General features: G+C 33.0%; 1 protein-coding gene and 1 long non-coding RNA gene across 5 annotated transcripts; one reads left to right on the top strand and one right to left on the bottom strand.

Moving 5' to 3' along the window:
* Positions 1–299: 299 nt before the first annotated feature.
* On the bottom strand, positions 300–6,894 carry LOC146932392 (cold-responsive protein kinase 1-like). The gene is made up of 7 exons (XM_085704045.1): positions 6,781–6,894; positions 5,826–5,936; positions 5,235–5,347; positions 1,702–1,912; positions 1,361–1,598; positions 939–1,089; positions 300–817 (listed from the first exon to the last, which is right to left on the bottom strand). Exons 2-7 carry the CDS (start codon positions 5,899–5,901, stop codon positions 503–505), a joined length of 1,104 nt encoding a protein of 367 aa, XP_085560171.1. The 5' UTR covers positions 5,902–5,936; positions 6,781–6,894; the 3' UTR covers positions 300–502.
* Positions 6,895–13,015: 6,121 nt separating this feature from the next.
* On the top strand, positions 13,016–16,480 carry LOC146932391 (uncharacterized). 4 transcript variants are annotated; one of them, XR_015007086.1, is made up of 6 exons: positions 13,207–13,913; positions 14,050–14,097; positions 15,174–15,262; positions 15,378–15,469; positions 15,591–15,660; positions 16,123–16,480. It is a non-coding gene; the product is annotated as an uncharacterized LOC146932391 (long non-coding RNA). The 4 variants fall into 4 exon arrangements; XR_015007085.1 differs by having other exon boundaries at positions 13,209–13,913; positions 15,563–15,660; XR_015007087.1 differs by lacking the exon at positions 14,050–14,097 and having other exon boundaries at positions 13,016–13,913; positions 15,563–15,660.
* The last annotated feature ends 1,060 nt before the right edge of the window (positions 16,481–17,540 follow it).

Genomic DNA, 17,540 nt, shown 5'->3' with positions numbered 1-17,540 from the left:
GGCATGCCAACTTGACTAACTCTCTTCCTTAATATGAACCTTGCTCGTAGAATTATCTCCAAGAATTTTATCTGAGAGGACCAAATTAATTTATAATTTATATTTGACGCAAAGTAAGAGCAAGACTTGCATTTTTTATTTATTAGGGTAAGGCATTAAATAAATCTCTCGCAATGAACTATCACATTCAAGATTAGATTGTAATCCACTAATATCACATTCTGTAACTGGTCTATTCTCTTAAGTGGGGTTCACAAGGGTCTTTTCCACCCATGTTAAAAAATGAAACAATATCATAATTGCGCTGTTTAAAAAACCTTACCCAAGCTCACCTTCATCACATTCTTTAAAAAGAATTAGACAAATAAAAAAAACGAAGTAAAAGAAAATAAAAAGATGATCCATTAAACTAAATATAAAGAGAGAAAAATCTCCCTTTGAATATTTTCCTTTTTCATCTATTTATCTACTCTATAATCACACAACAATTTTGATTTAGGCTTCACCGCGGTGTGACCTGAGTAAAACTGACAGGTGCAGAACTAAACTGATGGCTAGTGGACTCAAAGGATGACTTCTTTAGAGAGGATTCTCCTGAAGTCTGGAAGAACCCTGGTGCTGTTATTTGCTTTTCATTGAGCCTGGTTTTCTTGGAGAGCATATCAACAACTTGCGACATCGATGGTCTTCGGCTTGCTGCTGCTTGAGTGCAGAAAAAAGCTACTTTCATGTACCTAATCACATCTTCCTTAGGAAATTCAACCATGTCTGGATCCACAAGCTCCAACAGTCTCTCCTCTTCATGAAGTTGCCACGCCTGTTATTGTCAAAAATAAATAGATACACTATCAATGTAAAGAAGATACGCATACATCCAATCACATTGCACCACGTAGATATCTGTGGAAATATTTAAATATCGGAAGCTGAAAGTGTACCCATTCCAAGAGGAATTTGTTTGACCCTCCCCAGTTTGTCCTCGCACTGCTTTGGCCACTAATTACTTCAAGTATAAGAACCCCAAAACTATATACATCAGCCTTCATGGTTAACTGCCCTCCCATTGCATATTCGGGTGCTAAATAACCGCTGTGCATATTAAAACAAAAGGTGTTTATGAGTTCCATGGTGTAAGTGTGGATTGAACAATATTGAAAATAAGTTAATAGACAAATGAATATATCAGAAAATCCCGGTAGTTATAGAAAATTCATAGTCTACTTCTTTTCCCTGTAATATTATAGTTAAATTATGTCCAGAAGACTGACAGTAGGTAATTAGTATCAGTACAAATCTTCCAAAGACCATATAACAAATAAGAAGCAAAGAAAATTAACTACAAATCTGCAATATAACGTACGTTGTTCCGGCAATTCTTGTGCTAATATGAGTGATGTCATCTGGAAATAACTTCGCCAACCCAAAATCTCCTATTTTTGGATTAAAGTCTCTGTCAAGTAATATGTTGCTAGCCTTGATGTCTCTGTGCACAATGTGTGGAACAGCTTCTTCATGAAGAAATGCAAGACCTCTAGCCGTACCTGAGCAAATATTAGATCTTTTTCCCCAATCTAGCTTAATATTTGTACTTCTGTTTCCTACAAAAGAATATGGGGAAAAAAGGTTATGTTTTTCATCCTCTGATCTGCATCTGGATCTTAATTAGTGATTCCATAATTCACAACATTTTGTTAGATTTACCTAGTAGTGCACGATCAAGGCTGTTATTTTCCACATATTCATAAACTAATGTACGATGAGGTTCTTGAGCGCAGCAACCAACCAATTCAACAAGGTTTGGATGCTTAACATGCGATATAGTTTTAATTTCAGTTAAAAATTCACGAACTCCCTGCTTTGATGCAGCTGAAAGGCTCTTTATAGCTACTTGTCTTCCATTTTTTAAGGTTCCCTAGCAAAATTTCAATATAGGTATTTAGTAGTAGCTTAACAATCAATAAGAGCATAGCATCAACAACAACAACAACCACCACCAAGCCTTATCCCACTAAATGGGGCAATCAATAAGAGCATACTCTGATAAAAATGTGACACTAAATAAAATAGCCTGTAGATTTAAAAGCAGTATAACTGGAACAACTCAAGTAAAAGGAGCAAATAATTGACACTGGAATCGGATAATGCGTGTACTTTCAAGCGGAAAAGAAACTGTTAGAAGTTGTGCAAGCATTATTAAGTAACCTATATATATTTGGGGTGAAGCCATTCTGATTTTTTACTATAACCTATCTAATTAATTGAGATCCTAGCAAAGTTTTCAATTTCAGTATATCTTTTGATGTTTCGTTAGTGCAAATAGGCTTTCAACTTTCCTACCACTAGACCAAAATAAATTTGACTCTCGAGCAAAGAAATGTGTTTATCGGGTATGTATCCAATCAAAAGGGATACAAGTAATTTGATCCAATGTCTAGAAAGACATTTTTACCGTGGATGATACCTTTTAGGAGTGAACATCATTTTTTATACTCATCTTCTGGGAGAATTGAAGATTCAAATCAATATCTTCAACTTATAGGCTCTGATTTGATTTCACAACCCAAACCGAAAGTCCAGAATTGTCAAATATAAGCGACTCAAGTTTTTCATATGAAGTTGGAAACAAATTTACAGAAAAAGTCAAGTTCTGAAAATCTTGATTCCAACACAACAGAAAGAAATGAGAGTCACTGTAACAAGGGTTTAAGGCCTTTTGACTATGTCTACACAAGGAGGAAAAATTCTCAAAGAAATAAGCCTAATGATGTCCAGAAACTCTAGGTAATATATCTCCTAAACCTACACAAATTGCTTAGTCTGCTTCATTTTCAAATGTAGAGTCCACAAGTCTTGTGTCAAATGATTTAACATCTCTATTTCCATTTGAAAAGGTGTAAGGTACCAGCAAACTATTTCTGTGTCATGTGAGAATCTATTACCAGTTTTCCATGCCTTCACTTCATAATTCACAAGTATATAAATTCTAAAGAATATTTGAATATTCACGATTCTCTAAGGCTTTGTTTGGGAGTTTGGAGGGGAAGGGAGGGGAGGGCTTTGGGGGGTTGGAAATATATAGAAAAATGGACAAAAAATTCACATTTTTTGAAAGAACAGTTTTTTAGAGAATGATAAACTAATACTTATGATTAATATACTTTTAATTTTAAGAATATAATAACAACATAGATTGGATTTGAAAAATTCATATAAACCCTCCATAACCCCCCAAAACCCTCCCCCAATACAATTTTTGAGTTCCCCCAAATGAGGGGGATTTTTTATTATGAGTAAAAAATTAACCTCCAAAGCCCTCTCCTCCCAATGTCTTCTATTTCTTCCACTTGCTCCTTCCTTTTTTCCAAAACCCTCCCCTCCCCTCCCCTCCAAACTCCCAAACAAAGCCTAAAGGTTCCTGAGTGGAACGAGGTGTCTTAGAAGAGATTAAGGCTCATAGGGGAAAAGAAAAGGTCAAACCTGGGAGATGGTTGAAATTCCTAAAGGAAAGGCAATCGTGGGATGAACTGGTACTCATAATTCACAATCAAATACAAATTAGGTGGATTAATTGAAAGGTGCACAGCAACCGGTTCATACATGTGGCATTTATTACTGAGAAAAATTTGCACAAGTTGAACGCCGCTAGAGTTCGATTATTCCCGACTGCAAATGTTGATTGGCCTTCACAACAACTATGTGTGAAGGCATCCTTAAATGAGAACTTGAATGAGGAAATGTACAAGGAGGATTTCCCAAGCTTCGAATCACATTTCAACTAGAAATTATGTACTGTACAAATAATTTATCATGTAGACATAAAGCAAGCATGAAAAGCTTTGGTTGAAAGATTCACCAATAATTTATCATGTAGACATTCACACCCCAAAAGATGGTCATGTTAAATGTGTATCTGGATAATATTGTGCTCACAAGAGATGTTAGGCTAGAGAACCCCCACTCTGGCGAATAGAATTTGATCCCAAGGGATATTTTTTGGATATGGAAATTGCAAGAACCAAAGCAGATATTGTTGTTTCTCAAAGAAAATGCATTCTATATCCTCTTAAGGAGACTGGCCTTGCATTTACCCTATAAGAACACATTCAGACAGCATGCCAAATCTTGAGATATTTGAACAGTGTTCCGGATAAAGGTATTTTTTAAATGTAAAAAAATGGTCTGTGTACTATCAAAACATACATTGATGTTAGTTGGGCTAGACTTTCACAGACAGAATATGAACATCAGGATCAGGATACTACACATGTGGGGTGAATAATTTGATTATATGGCGGAGTGAAAAACAGAACATGGTTGAAAGTAGCAGTGCTGAAGCGGAATATAGAGCTATGGCTCAAGGGATGTGTAAAATAATGTGGATTAAAAGGACTCTTGAAGAATTGCACTTTGCCTATAAATCTACTTATTAAGAATTGCTTGAAGTTGAAATAGTGTAGATTACATTAAGATCTGAATCATCTGATTCAGTTCTAATTTATTTTCTGTATTTTAGCTTATTCTTTCTATTTCTATTTATGCATCCTAGGCTGTAACAGATTGGTTTGTATTTTTTTTAACCAAATTCTGCCTGTATATTTCATCCTTGTACAACCTCAAATTAACACGAAATAAAACTATAATTTCTTCTCCAAAAATTACAGTAATGATTTTTTTACGGGCCCAATAACTTCATAATAAAGTCTTCACTTGCAAAGTACATAACCCTAACTTGTCTAAAGTTTGACACTTGCGTAACAAGTGAAGTCCTAAATCAACATTGAAGAAAGAAATAAACGAACAAGAAAATAACAGAAACCCAAATCAAGATGAAACAGAACAAAACTGTATTATTAACCAAAAATAAGGAAATTGTATTGCAAGAGGATCTCTCATATAATCCCTGAGCAATGCTCCTCATAGAAAATTTGGAATTCTCTATGTCCAAGCTCAAAGCCAAAAACTAATCCAAATGACTAACTATCTCTCTTTCGCATCTCACACACCTCATATACCCCCACTCATATATGTTTCCTCTCCCACTCTCTAACTAACTTGCTAGCTCGGTGTCACCTCTCCATTTGGGTCTTTTTTTTCATGGACCCTATCAGAAAATTGCAAATACCCCTCTTGTACCATAAAGCACCTTGTAAGAATCATTTTGATACGTTGACCTGATCAACAAACAATTAATTCTATAATGTTGTAATTTATGCAAGAATCAGTGACCTGAATACCTGGTAAACAGTGCCAAAACCTCCCCGTCCTATCTTTTTGCTTGGATGATAATTATCAGTGGCCAATCTCAAGTCTTTTTCAGAAAAATGCATAATATTTTCAAGTGGATACCCTGAGCAACAAGACCTGGCATTAAGTATAGTGCTAAATGGTAAAAGGTTGTAGTTACAAAAGTATTGCTGATTATACATCAGTACATTTATGAACATCATCGTTGTATTACATGTAAATTACAACCTAACTATTAAAAATCCACAAAGGATGTTTGTTGCCAATACTTAAATTATGTTTTCACTCAAGTATGAATCAAATGGACATAATTATATTTTGAAGTCAACAAATGACAGTGACCAAAATGCAAGACACCTTGATGTGTGTTAGTCGAATTGAAATAATATTAAATATATCACTAAAGTCTAAAAAAAGAGAACAACTGTCATGATAAACCTAGATCCTCTCCTTCTCTCCATTGTGATTAAATTGCTAGTATCCAGTTATTTTCTCGGGTAAATTACTCACAGTCATGAATCAGGAATTATACAATAGTCTACTAGTATTGAAGGGTACAAAATACTAAAATAAGTACTCACCATCAATTTCATTAGGAGTATGAGGTGGACTCCTTTTTTTCTTGAGAGTTGAGGCTCCAAAGCAACCACAACTCATAATGATCCTGGTATGTAACTGCTCTTCTGTGACGCCTGCGTTATATACCGTATTGCAATGTAAGTTAAGTGCCATTCGGCAGACAATATTTTTCAAACACTGGGAGATATAACCATGCAAACTGCAGCGACACGTGGTAACAAACTCAGAAAGCAATAATATGTATAGATATATCCAACTGAAATTATTGCTGTAAATAGTAACCTTTGTAGTTATTTTACATTAGTAGTATGAGGCCCGTTAAGCAAGCTCATTAGGTTTAGATTTAATATCAGAAAAATTCCCAATTTCTATGTGGTATCAAAGCCTATCCAAGATACATTGGGCCGCCTACTATCAAGTTTCCGCTATCAAACCACTTGGGTCACGCTCCCGATGTCCGGTTTTGTATCGTTGAGTTAGGCCAGACACAAATTTGAATAGAAATAATAAAAATATTTATTAAACTTTATATGAATTTCCATAACTTGCAAAATTTGGGGGGGTAAAAATATGGAACAAAAATTGTAATAACTTAAACCCAGTAGATGGATTCCAGAACATAAATCTCAACAGAAGTCAACTATTTCATATTTAACGGTTCATTAGAATCAAAGGTATATATATCCTTCCTAACTTCAGGATAGAAAACAACCTGCATAGTGCCTTCAAATCAAAGCATCAAAGACTGAAAAAAAAAATATATATATATATATCTAGGTTGCAAAATTTAGCAATTCCATGAGAATTGAAGAACAAAGTTCGAATTTTTAGGTGAACCCAAAAAAACAAAAAAAGAGCTCATGAACATGATCTAATATGAAAGGCTTAACAAGCAAACACAGAGAAAGCAATTTGAGAAATGAAAAGACATGGATGGAAGGAAGAGGAATCAATTACCTTTAGCAGACAAATGAGAAGAAAAAATGCAGATCCAACTCCAATGAAGGGGAATTTGTGGAAAGAGTTGAATTTTGAATAGAAAAAAGAAAATGAAAATATTTGAATGATGTTGTGTTTGTTTGGTCTGGTCTTGTAGGTTTTGGGAGGTAGTAAGTAAGGTGGGGTCACATAAAAGACTTCATTGTTCCTTCCATTCTCATTCACTCGCTTGTTTCCATCTGTTGCTGACAGTGACTCTTTCTAGTTACAGTTTAGCCACCTCCGATCACACATATTCAAAGTTTCTTAATCCGGATATTACAACTGTATAAACTAATTATTTAAATTTCATAGAATCGTGGTAGATGATAAAACTTTTCAAAGATGATAAAAAAAACTTTGGAAATATTCAAATCCACTATGAACTTGAGCCTCACTGTGAAAATTTTGTGAAACTATTTCGTATATAATTTTTTGAAGGGATATTTCATAAAAATTGTCTATTATCAAATTCACAAAAAAAAAAAATTACAAAATTATCAGTATAACATTTGAATGAAAAAAAAAAATGTTAAAGTTCGATGTTTTAACAAATTTTTACATTGTGGAATGTGAACACTTCGACCCAATTCAACTTTTGTCAATGGTTCCTTCATAAAAAATAAAAAACCTGTTGTCAATGTGTACGTGTGCTCCAATGGAAATGTGGAAAATTAGTTGTACAACGTACACGTCTTGGAAGATAATTCTATTTTGATGGGAGAAGGATTCCTTGAACACCTGTATGAGAATTTTTCCAATATAATTTCAATGTTTCAATTTGTTGGGAAACCAATGGATAAATTAGTGAGAAATGTTAGGAACACTCTCTTTTCAGCGCACTCTCTAACATCATTTAAGTGAAACTCATGCGGGTCTCACCATTTTATGTGGGATCTATTTCTAAAGTGTGGTACCAGCATGGATATCACCCAATAAAAGAGTAAGTGTAAGAGAAAGAGTTCAAAAAAGAGTGTTCATAGCACTCCTCTAAATTATAATTATAATTATAATTATAATATAAATAAAGGAAAAGATGACCAGTGTCTCTAACATCAAGTTAGGATTCTTTTCATTTAGCGTCGTCTTTATTTTGATAAAAACGCAATGAAGTTTGAAAAAAATATAAATAATTAATAATAATATAACTCACTTAGTGGTAGGATTCACTGTCTACTTTTTTGTATTTATCTTTCTTCAAATGACGTTCTTATTTATTTTAAACAAATGGAGAGAATCCTTACTCGTCTCTAGGGCATTAGGTAAGGAAATAAATATATAAATTTCTTATTGTGAAATGTGAAGAAGTTGTATATTCAACATTTTAAAAGTCAATAATTTGATGATTTCTATAAAAAAAAATACTTTTAATATTCTTAACTAATGTCGTATGGGTACTAGTTAACTATAAATAAACCAGCGGATAGATGATATATGAGTAAAGTCATTTTGGTATATGAATGTGTATCAGATAACTATAATAGTCTCTTGAAGTATCAATAGTCTCTTGATGTATCTAAATTCAAAATAGTATTTAATAGTGTATTATGTTAGTCAAAATAGTCTTTTACGTTAAAACTAAAACAATCTTTGACTGGACACTGTGTCACTCAAAATAGTCACCTTTAAAATGTTCCATTAACATTGTTGTATTAATCCCTGGTATATTTACTTATTGTTTTATCGGTCTCTATAAGTACTTATTTATTGTCATAGCAGTCTCTTTGTAAAAAGAGTCAATGTCACCAATGAGAGACCATTTTAACATTAGAAACTGTTTTCACTAACGAATTATACAATCAAGAACTATTTTACAATTATGATACATTGAGGGACAATCGTGTCTGCTTGTTACACATTAAGGGATCAAAATTACTATTTTCTTGATGACAGATGAATAATAACCTGATCGTGTCACTCGTGTGTCTACTTTTATATTGCATTTAGTTGTATTTTCATATTATCGAGACGAGTTTAAAAAGCTCAAACATATATCACACTCAACTAATTTTGGAAAATAAATAAAAATAAGATCCCTTTAAAATATAGGTTGTTAATTTTTTTAGTTAAAATGCATCAAGAGTCCTTTAAGTTTTGTGATTGTGTCGGGTTAATCATTTAAGTTTTTTAGTTTCGAATTGCTCTTTTATCTTTAGAACAGTTTGCATTGTTGTCCTTTTTCATCTAACTTTGTTAAAAGTGAGATTTGTCTAATTTTTTTAATTAGTGTGTGTAGATTATGAGTTTTTAGTTTTCCATATCATTCACACGTTTTCATATATCAAATGATAACATATCTTCAACAATGTTTCATGTTTGAATACTATTTACCTTTATTTTATTTTAATTAGGGTGTTGCAAATTAATAATCAATAAAATGTTGGTTATTATCTGCATTTATCCCTCATATTTTATGATGTCTTAAGTGATTGCATGATTTGCATCAACTAATATGCATCTGTTTATGATTTCAGAAATTTATATAGTTTTAATTGTTATTGTCATTTTGAACTAGTAATGTTTGTTATGGATGGTTTTGTGAACATGTTAAGTGTGTTGTTGCAAAGATGTTACAAGATGCAGCGCTGAAAAAGATTTTGGAGTTGCGTCATTAAAGAACTCTCAGCATGTATCATACAAGTGTAGTACGAGGAGAAGATTTTTGAGTTGTGTCATTGAGGCTAAGTTTAACTGGCTCCAATGGTTGTAGTACGAGGAATGAAGAATACGCTGATTCCCAAGAGATAAGATAACGACAACCCGTATGAGAAATTAACAAAGGGCACAACTGATAGTGGTTGGAATTGTTTCATTAAAAGCGTTTTATTCATTAAAAGTGTCTTGTTGGATGGAAAATGATATGTTGAACACTTTATACATAAGAGAGCCCTTGAACCTAATGCCTTAATATTTTTGGTAAATATAAGGTGTTCAACTCATTTGTGTGGTTGCTCTTAACCCAAAGTTTATGATTTTTCGCCTTCCCCTCGCATTCGAACAATGGTATAAGAGTCTCGTTCGACGAAGGGCTCGACCAACTCCTTGCATCAAAGGTCTTCCTTACAATGGTGATCAGAGAATATGTTCAATTGAGTGCAGCCAACGACGGTGTAAGTAGGATGAAAAAACTTTCGTTTGAGGGGGATCGTACCTGTGAAGAATGGATGGACTCGTACTTGAGGGGAAGACTGTTGATATATCAAGTGTGAGTAAAGTTTTGAAAAAATACATTGTGTCCAACCTACTGGCGTAGTTGACTTTAATCCAACATGAATAATCTTTCGGGCTCACATCATGAGCTAACACTTTAATATATCAAGGCAGTGTTAATTAACCTTTTCAACAACGTCTAGTAATTAAATGGTTAAATACGATTTTAGTCTTGACAAAATTACGAGCTTTCAAATTTAGTTTCTATCAAATTTTAACGGTAATTTTAGTGTTTCATAATATTGCAGTTTGTAAGAGTAGTTTATATTTTATAAACCTTTTACAACAAAAAAAAAAGATACTTTTAATCCTCAAAACAGTACCTATAAAGTTCAAATAGGGACTAAAAACGAAGAATTTTTTCGAGGAACTAAACTTAAAAGGTCACTATTTTGTAAGGACTAAAATCATATTAACAAAAAATAATTCATCTAACTATTCAACCACTACTATTTTCAACGGGTTTGAATCCTCCACGCCACTTTCCCAAGGAAATAGATTCCCTCAAATGGATTTCTCTCTATTTTTCTCAATTCTTGCATTTAAACATTTAATTATTTGATATCTGTATCTAAACAATTAACTTTTTGATTTTTTTTCCCGATCAAGTAGCCTAATGGTTATAATTCACTTTTTAAAGTGAATATGTCAGCTGTTCGGGGTTTGACCTCCAACCCCTGCATATAACAATGCATTGTTCCTGCCAATTGAGTTATATTTACGGGAGACCACAATTAACTATTTGACGTATTCAACGAATGAGATAGAAAAATTAGGCATGCGTATGAAAATAATTCGTACCAATGTTATGGTAAAAAAAAGATATAAATCTATGTAAAAAGATTGACAAAAAATGGTATATGAACAAAAAAAAAGATACACTAGATCGCCTACCCGTGCGCCGCACGGGTCTTATGAGCCGGTAAATTTTACCGATCCATTCATTACCTATTATGAAAAAATAACGTGGGCCACTATTTAAAACAAAGATAAATAATTTGTTTAGTCACAACCTTTGCAACATTCTGACGTATAAAAATTTTAAAAAAATTTGATAAGTGGAAAATAATTATACACACATTAATATTAATTTAAAAAATATTTAATTTTTATAAGGATACTTAGATGCAATCTGATTATAATATAGAGCTGTATATATAATATAGTGTTCTTTTAAATTAAAGTATCATCTTAATTTTAATGTGACAATATAATAATGTACAACAAACTATATAAATATAGGTAAAAAAATTTAACAAAAATCACTCACTACTTGCCTAACTCACTTAATAACATAGTATTCTACAACAAACTATCCAAAATATAATGGGTAGAATGGAAGCAACTCATTATTGATTGATTAACTCATTACTAATATATTACGTTACAACAAACTCTCTAAAATTAAGTTTTAAATAAATCTGATTATAGTTTTAAAAAAAATGTGACAAAAATCATTCACTATTCGCCTAACTCACTTAATTTTAGAGAAAAAATGTGACGAAAAATATATGCATACCAGAAACCCGCTCGTTACGTTGTTCTCAGTCAGGTTCTTAACATGGTCGATGTGCATGTTAGTGTTGCTGTGTCGATATGTCAGATTTCCAGTAAAAGGGGGTAGAGCATTATTGAAGCTTGGCTGGACGTTTGTTCTGTCAATCACAAAGTGCATGGGAGGATTGAAAACCAGTGCCTTGATAACCTTTCCGAAACGATCTTTCAAAACCATTGTAAACTGACCTCCACCAACAAAAACCAGGGAGATCCAAGCACCCAACCGAAGTCCATAGAAGCCACGCAAGGCCTTCCATCTTTTGGAAAAAAATATCTTCCCATTGATCCTTTCTACCAGAACATCAAACTTGTTATTTTTTTGATCAGTCAAAGTTGCAAAACGGGTGATCTGGTCCCCAAAGTCAGCAGCAAACAAATTTGGGAGCATCACAGCGCCCTAAAAATAGAGGGAAAACAGTGAGACACAAATTAAGGGAAACAATTAAACTTTTAAAAGAAAGGAAAACCACCGACATCTTCAGCGTCGTATTCCACTACGTATGTCCGATATCTCTGTCGGAGTTTGTTAATAGCCTTCTCCAGATCACCCACATGATTGAGAATCAAAGGACCTAACAATTAAACGCAACAAAATGGTTAACATTAAGATGAAAACAGTGTGTGTCGCAATTTTGGGTATAAAAAGAAAGGCATCAAAACAATTTACCAGTCAAGCAAACATAGGACAACAAAGTTTCGGTGTTACGTAAAGCCATTGATACTTTGAGAGGAAAAAACACGATATCAGATTTGGATGAACAGATTTGGATGAAGGGGAAATGCATTCCATGTACATGTATATATAGAGGGAAAGAGGTATAGTTTAGTGTGAGAATATGTGTGGAAATTTGCATGTTTTCCATGCAGAAAACCAAAGGCCGATCCATTCATTACCTATTATGAAAAAATAATAAAGTTAATGGGGAAGTGTGGGAACCGATCCATTCAGTACCTATTATGAAAAAATAACGTGGGCCACTATTTAAAACAAAGATAAAGAATTTGTTTACTCACAACCTTTGCAACAATCTGACGTATAAAAATTTTAAAAAAATTTGATAAGTGGAAAATAATTATACGCACATTAATATTAATTTAAAAAAAAATTAATTTTTATAAGGATACTTAGATGCAATCTGATTATAATATAGAGCTGTATATATAATATAGCGTTCTTTTAAATTAAAGTATCATCTTAATTTTAATGTGACAATATAATACTGTACAACAAACTATATAAATATACGCAAAAAATTTTAACAAAAATCACTCACTACTTGCCTATATAATGGGTAGAATGGAAGCAGCTCATTATTTATTGATTAACGAAAATATAATATATTACGTTACAAAAAGGATATTAATGAAACGGTCAACAAAAATTGCATTGAAAAATAACAAAGCAGTTATCTTACTTATATCTAATCCTAACATACACTGTTAGCCTAATTGCACAACCCTAATCCTAATCTCAAAGGCGCCAAAACAGTAATTAATTTTGGTCCACCTAATTAGTTTTATTTTGGCAACCCAAATGTGCACAAGTCACAACGAAAATTTAAATTTCAATTTTGAATTGCAGTTTTTCCTCCTGGTTTTCATTGGTTTTCTATCATTTAATGTGATAAATATTTCCCATGCTTTTAACACGGGTTACACGGGTGTGCCTCTCTCTCTCTCTGTATTCAACACTGCCTTCTCTCTTTCTCAAGCTTACTCTCCGTCTACCACCGCCTAAAATATTACTATGCACACCGCCTCTTTCATCATTTCTATCTCTGGGAACCATGACTATGACCTAACCGCCCACCCCCTCTCTCCTTTTTTCTCTCACACCTATCTTCCAATGTCGCTGCCGCCACCACCACCACCACCATCGACTCCCACCGCCAGAACCCTAGCGGAGCTCTGCAGTATCACCGCCATCACCCGTTGCAGCACCAACTCTAATCATTTCCTCACACTCAAGCCTTTAAACTCCTCCGCAGCCATCTTTGATTCCGATCAATTCAGAATCGCTGCTCTTATCTTTCATTTTCTCTTCATCGTTGATCTTCTCTTCCATTCCCTCAATCGTTGTTATTCTCATCTCTCAGCCACTGCTCTTTTTCATTTGCTTCTCTTTCATTACCCAACCGTCTTCTTCCTCTGATAATTTCGGTCTGATGTCTAAATCAAACCAATCAATACCAGAAACCACTATGAGAACAGTGAGACTGAGCGCGAGAGTGATCAGATTGAGAAGAGAATCCCACATTAGTATGGCGTTGCCAGTGGTAGAAGGCTCTCGATGGCGGTTTATGCGGTTTTTATCGTCTACACAATGTCCGTGGCTAACAATAAAGGTATATCCTGCCATGTTATACACTCTTTCACAAATCAAAACAATTGTTCATATAAATAATTGTTGGGATTTGGATTTTTTGTTTGTCAATATGGGGGTTTTCACCATTTTTGACTCGGTAGTTTTTCTGGATATAGATTCTATTTTTGGTTTCTTGAATCCATCAATGCAAATGTCAATAAAAGGTATTTGAATCTCTTTAATTGCAATTCCTTTTGTTTCTCCCTCTCCCATAAACAACATATTTCCTAAATGTAGGTATGTTTGATTGTAATTTACATTTTGGTCAGAGACTTTCATCACAATGGTTTTTATTTCTTTTCTATGATAGGTTGAATTAATTAATAACACTACCGTGTGTTGTGTATTGTATCATATGTCTTGAGTTTTGCATAATAGACAATATACTCTCTCAAATCAATTTTTTGTTTCTTTTTACTTTTGCTTCCCCAACCTATTTGATTGTTTGCTTATATGAACTTTGGCTCATAACTTGGTTTTTCAAGCAAAAATCATTTCGAATTTGCACTACTTATATCATAGTCCAATATATTGAATAATTCTTTTTAGTTTTTAAGTGACAAGTTTTGATTTTTGGCTAAAATAGATTATTAACATTTATCTTTTTTTTAGTTTTCTTCTATTTTTCGTATTTTTATCAAATTTCATCTCTTGGTTATGGCTTGCTTATTCTTGGATGATCAATGTATAGGGCCAAAAAGATTTAGTGTGAGTGTTTTTCATTATTTTGATTAGGTACGTAGATCTACCATTGTAGATCTCCATTTGAATATTTAGTTAAATCTTAATTCTTGCAATTCATGTCCAAGTAAAATGCAGCACCGGGAGATGGTAGATGTACTGAGATTGTAATTCTAGCAAGTTAAACTATCTTCAAGTATGATCAATCATATAATTATTGTTTCTTTGCTTTGATGAGTTGCTTCCATTTTATTTTTTTACGTTTTTTTATTAAATTGTAATGGAAGAGAAGGATTTACAGGTGATGATGGCATTGTACTTTCATTTTCTCCCTTGGACATGCATTTGTTCTCTCTTTTTTTTTTCTTCCTAATTCCTCTGTTTTCTTTTCCTTTCATGTTGTTTATTTATTTTACTTTGACCTTATCCCCCTTAGGATTGAGTGTTCAAGTGGTGTTTGGGCACTACAATTGGTGCTCTAGATATAAATATCAGGACGATTTTACTAAATGATGGAAAGGTACCATAGATTAAAACACTTTTGTTGTTTCTGTTTCAGTTATAATGTGCAAGTGCAAAGGTCTTGGTTGCAAGTTAGGAACCTGTGATAACATGAATGAATCAGAGATTGGGGAATTTGACATAAAGGTGTGTGGATATCATTGTAAGAATGTTAAATTTGGTCAAAAATAATTTATATAGTTCTTCAATATTCAATTTAAATTTTCTGAAAAAGCTATCCTATGATTCTAACCTCCTGCAGATGGTCGTAGATTTGAGTAATCCCAAGTATTTATATGCGGTAATGCTATATAGTATGATAGGTTTGCCCAACAAAACTCATAAATGAAAGTGGTACGTTTATAATCCATTAGTTCATGTTCTATATTCCATTTGACATATCGCTGTTTATTAATTTCAGTCTATAAATTGCTTGAACGTATGCAGCTGACTTCAATTGGTTATTAACTCTCAGCAACGACGGTCTTTTTCAAGTTGATCGATTAAAGTGGCATACTTTCGTTGTTGAATTCAATCCAGAGGAGGTATCTTTATGTATCTGATTGATTTTATTTGTAACTGATGACATACGTAAATTCTCATACGTGAGACCTAAAATCAATCAGGGACTTTGGGGTCATATATAACAGAATAATTTGGTTTTATGTATCTGATTGATTTTCATATCTGATTTCTCATACGTAAAATCACTTTAATTGTAACTGATGATCTATCTGATTGTTGAATTCTGTTATATACGTAAAGTCAATCAAAGCTTACAATTAAAGTGGCATAGTTTCGTTGTTGAATTCTGTTACGTAAAATCAAAGTCTCATTCATTCAGGAACTTTACATATACGGTTCTGTCAATTTTTTAAGTGAGGATGATGTACAATTGGATTTGCTGGTATTAATTATTTTGAAAATCATCATCTACGTCAAACAAATATTACTGTGCATCTATGATATTCTAACCAGTTAGTATTTTTGTATTTCCTTCATCACAGACGCTAACTTATGATCGTAATTTGGAGTCGATTCTTTCAAAGGACACAAGGAATTTTTTATTCACTGATGACACGGGACATGTGTGGAAATGCACTAATGCATTCATTGAATAGCCCTGAATTGCATTATGAAATTTGAGGGGATTGGAAACACTACTGTACACTTCAACAGCTGTCTCGAGGGACTGCAATCAAAATTGGTGCTCCAGCAGTTGGGAGAAATTCTATTTTATTTATAACATTGATAGTGTGGTGTGGTCTTTTGTTATATGGAGTGTACCAGGTCCTATGTGTAATACTTGAACTGGGATTTGTCTTTTATGTATTACTGTTGATTTGAATGAATGATTTATGGATACTTGGTTCTTTCTTTTTAGATTATGCTCACTTGGATCTTAAATATCGGCTTAAAAATATGAAGGATCCATATTTTTAGATTTATGGATACTTGGTCTTTTATGTCTTTTATGGCTTATAACTTTGTCATACGTAATGATACAAGAAGGACCCATGTTTTAAAAAATAATAATATTATAAACACTAACATCATGTTAATACAATAGATGATCAATGATAAACGAATACATCATCAAAAATCAATCAACTTGAATCATACATAAACTTGACCTTGCTGTACAATATTTTTTTTCCGATATATTACGAAATCTGTGGAAATGTCTCGCTATAAGTTTGGGTAATATCACGTGTTTGGGGCCAGTCTCCATAATGTTTCAATAGATCTGCACATTTGTTTTGAAAAATCAATTAAATTAACTAAGTTGTTGGTTTTATTAATTTTTTTTTGTTGGTTTTATAAATTATAGATAGATAGGTAATATTGCATATATCTACTTTTAAAAATGTACATGACCCGTGCGGCAGCACGGGTAGACGATCTAGTTACGTTACAACAATAGTATTGGAAGCAAGGCATATTCCAAATTTTGAAATGCAAGGTTGCAAGGAGGGAAGATTTTTAGGGTTAGATAATTAGCATTAAATGAGGCGTGTTTAGAGGGAAAATATGTAGGTTTAATTGTTGCAAAGTAACAACTTTTACTAATAAGGGATTTTTTAGTAGATAGACAAAATGACAAATAAGCATTAACACTCACACATAACCAAAGGGATTATAATTCAAACTTTGATAACGGCATTTTTATCTATTGAATTATGACTTCCGTTTTGAAAACGAGTCTTGTCACTTATATCTATTTCTTCTCCATAAATAACTGTTTTCTCAGTCTCAAAATAGATGTAATTTATGATTTTTGCATAATTATATAAAGAGAAATGCTAACCAGTGCCCTCAGGGCAATGGTTAAGAAAGCAAATATGGCAATCTTGCATTGGAACTTGTGTATTCAACTTCTCAAAAGTCTAAAAAGTGGCATTTTCAACTTAAAACATTATTTTTT

This window comes from Medicago sativa, chromosome 4, assembly GCF_051527215.1.
Source record: "Medicago sativa cultivar Bolivia chromosome 4, Bolivia_mono, whole genome shotgun sequence".
NCBI lineage: Eukaryota > Viridiplantae > Streptophyta > Magnoliopsida > Fabales > Fabaceae > Medicago > Medicago sativa.
Note: the sequence above shows the minus strand (reverse complement) of the source record. Positions and strands in the feature narration are given on the sequence as shown.

Excerpts from the sequence above, each read along its gene's own strand:
- LOC146932392 (XM_085704045.1), bottom strand. The coding sequence starts at position 5,901 with ATGAGTTGTGGTTGCTTTGGAGCCTCAACTCTCAAGAAAAAAAGGAGT. Across the intron at positions 5,348-5,825 it reads TACTCCTAATGAAATTGATG|GGTATCCACTTGAAAATATT; the intron begins GTGAGTACTTAT and ends CTTGTTGCTCAG. Across the intron at positions 1,599-1,701 it reads CCTTGATCGTGCACTACTAG|GAAACAGAAGTACAAATATT; the intron begins GTAAATCTAACA and ends ATTCTTTTGTAG.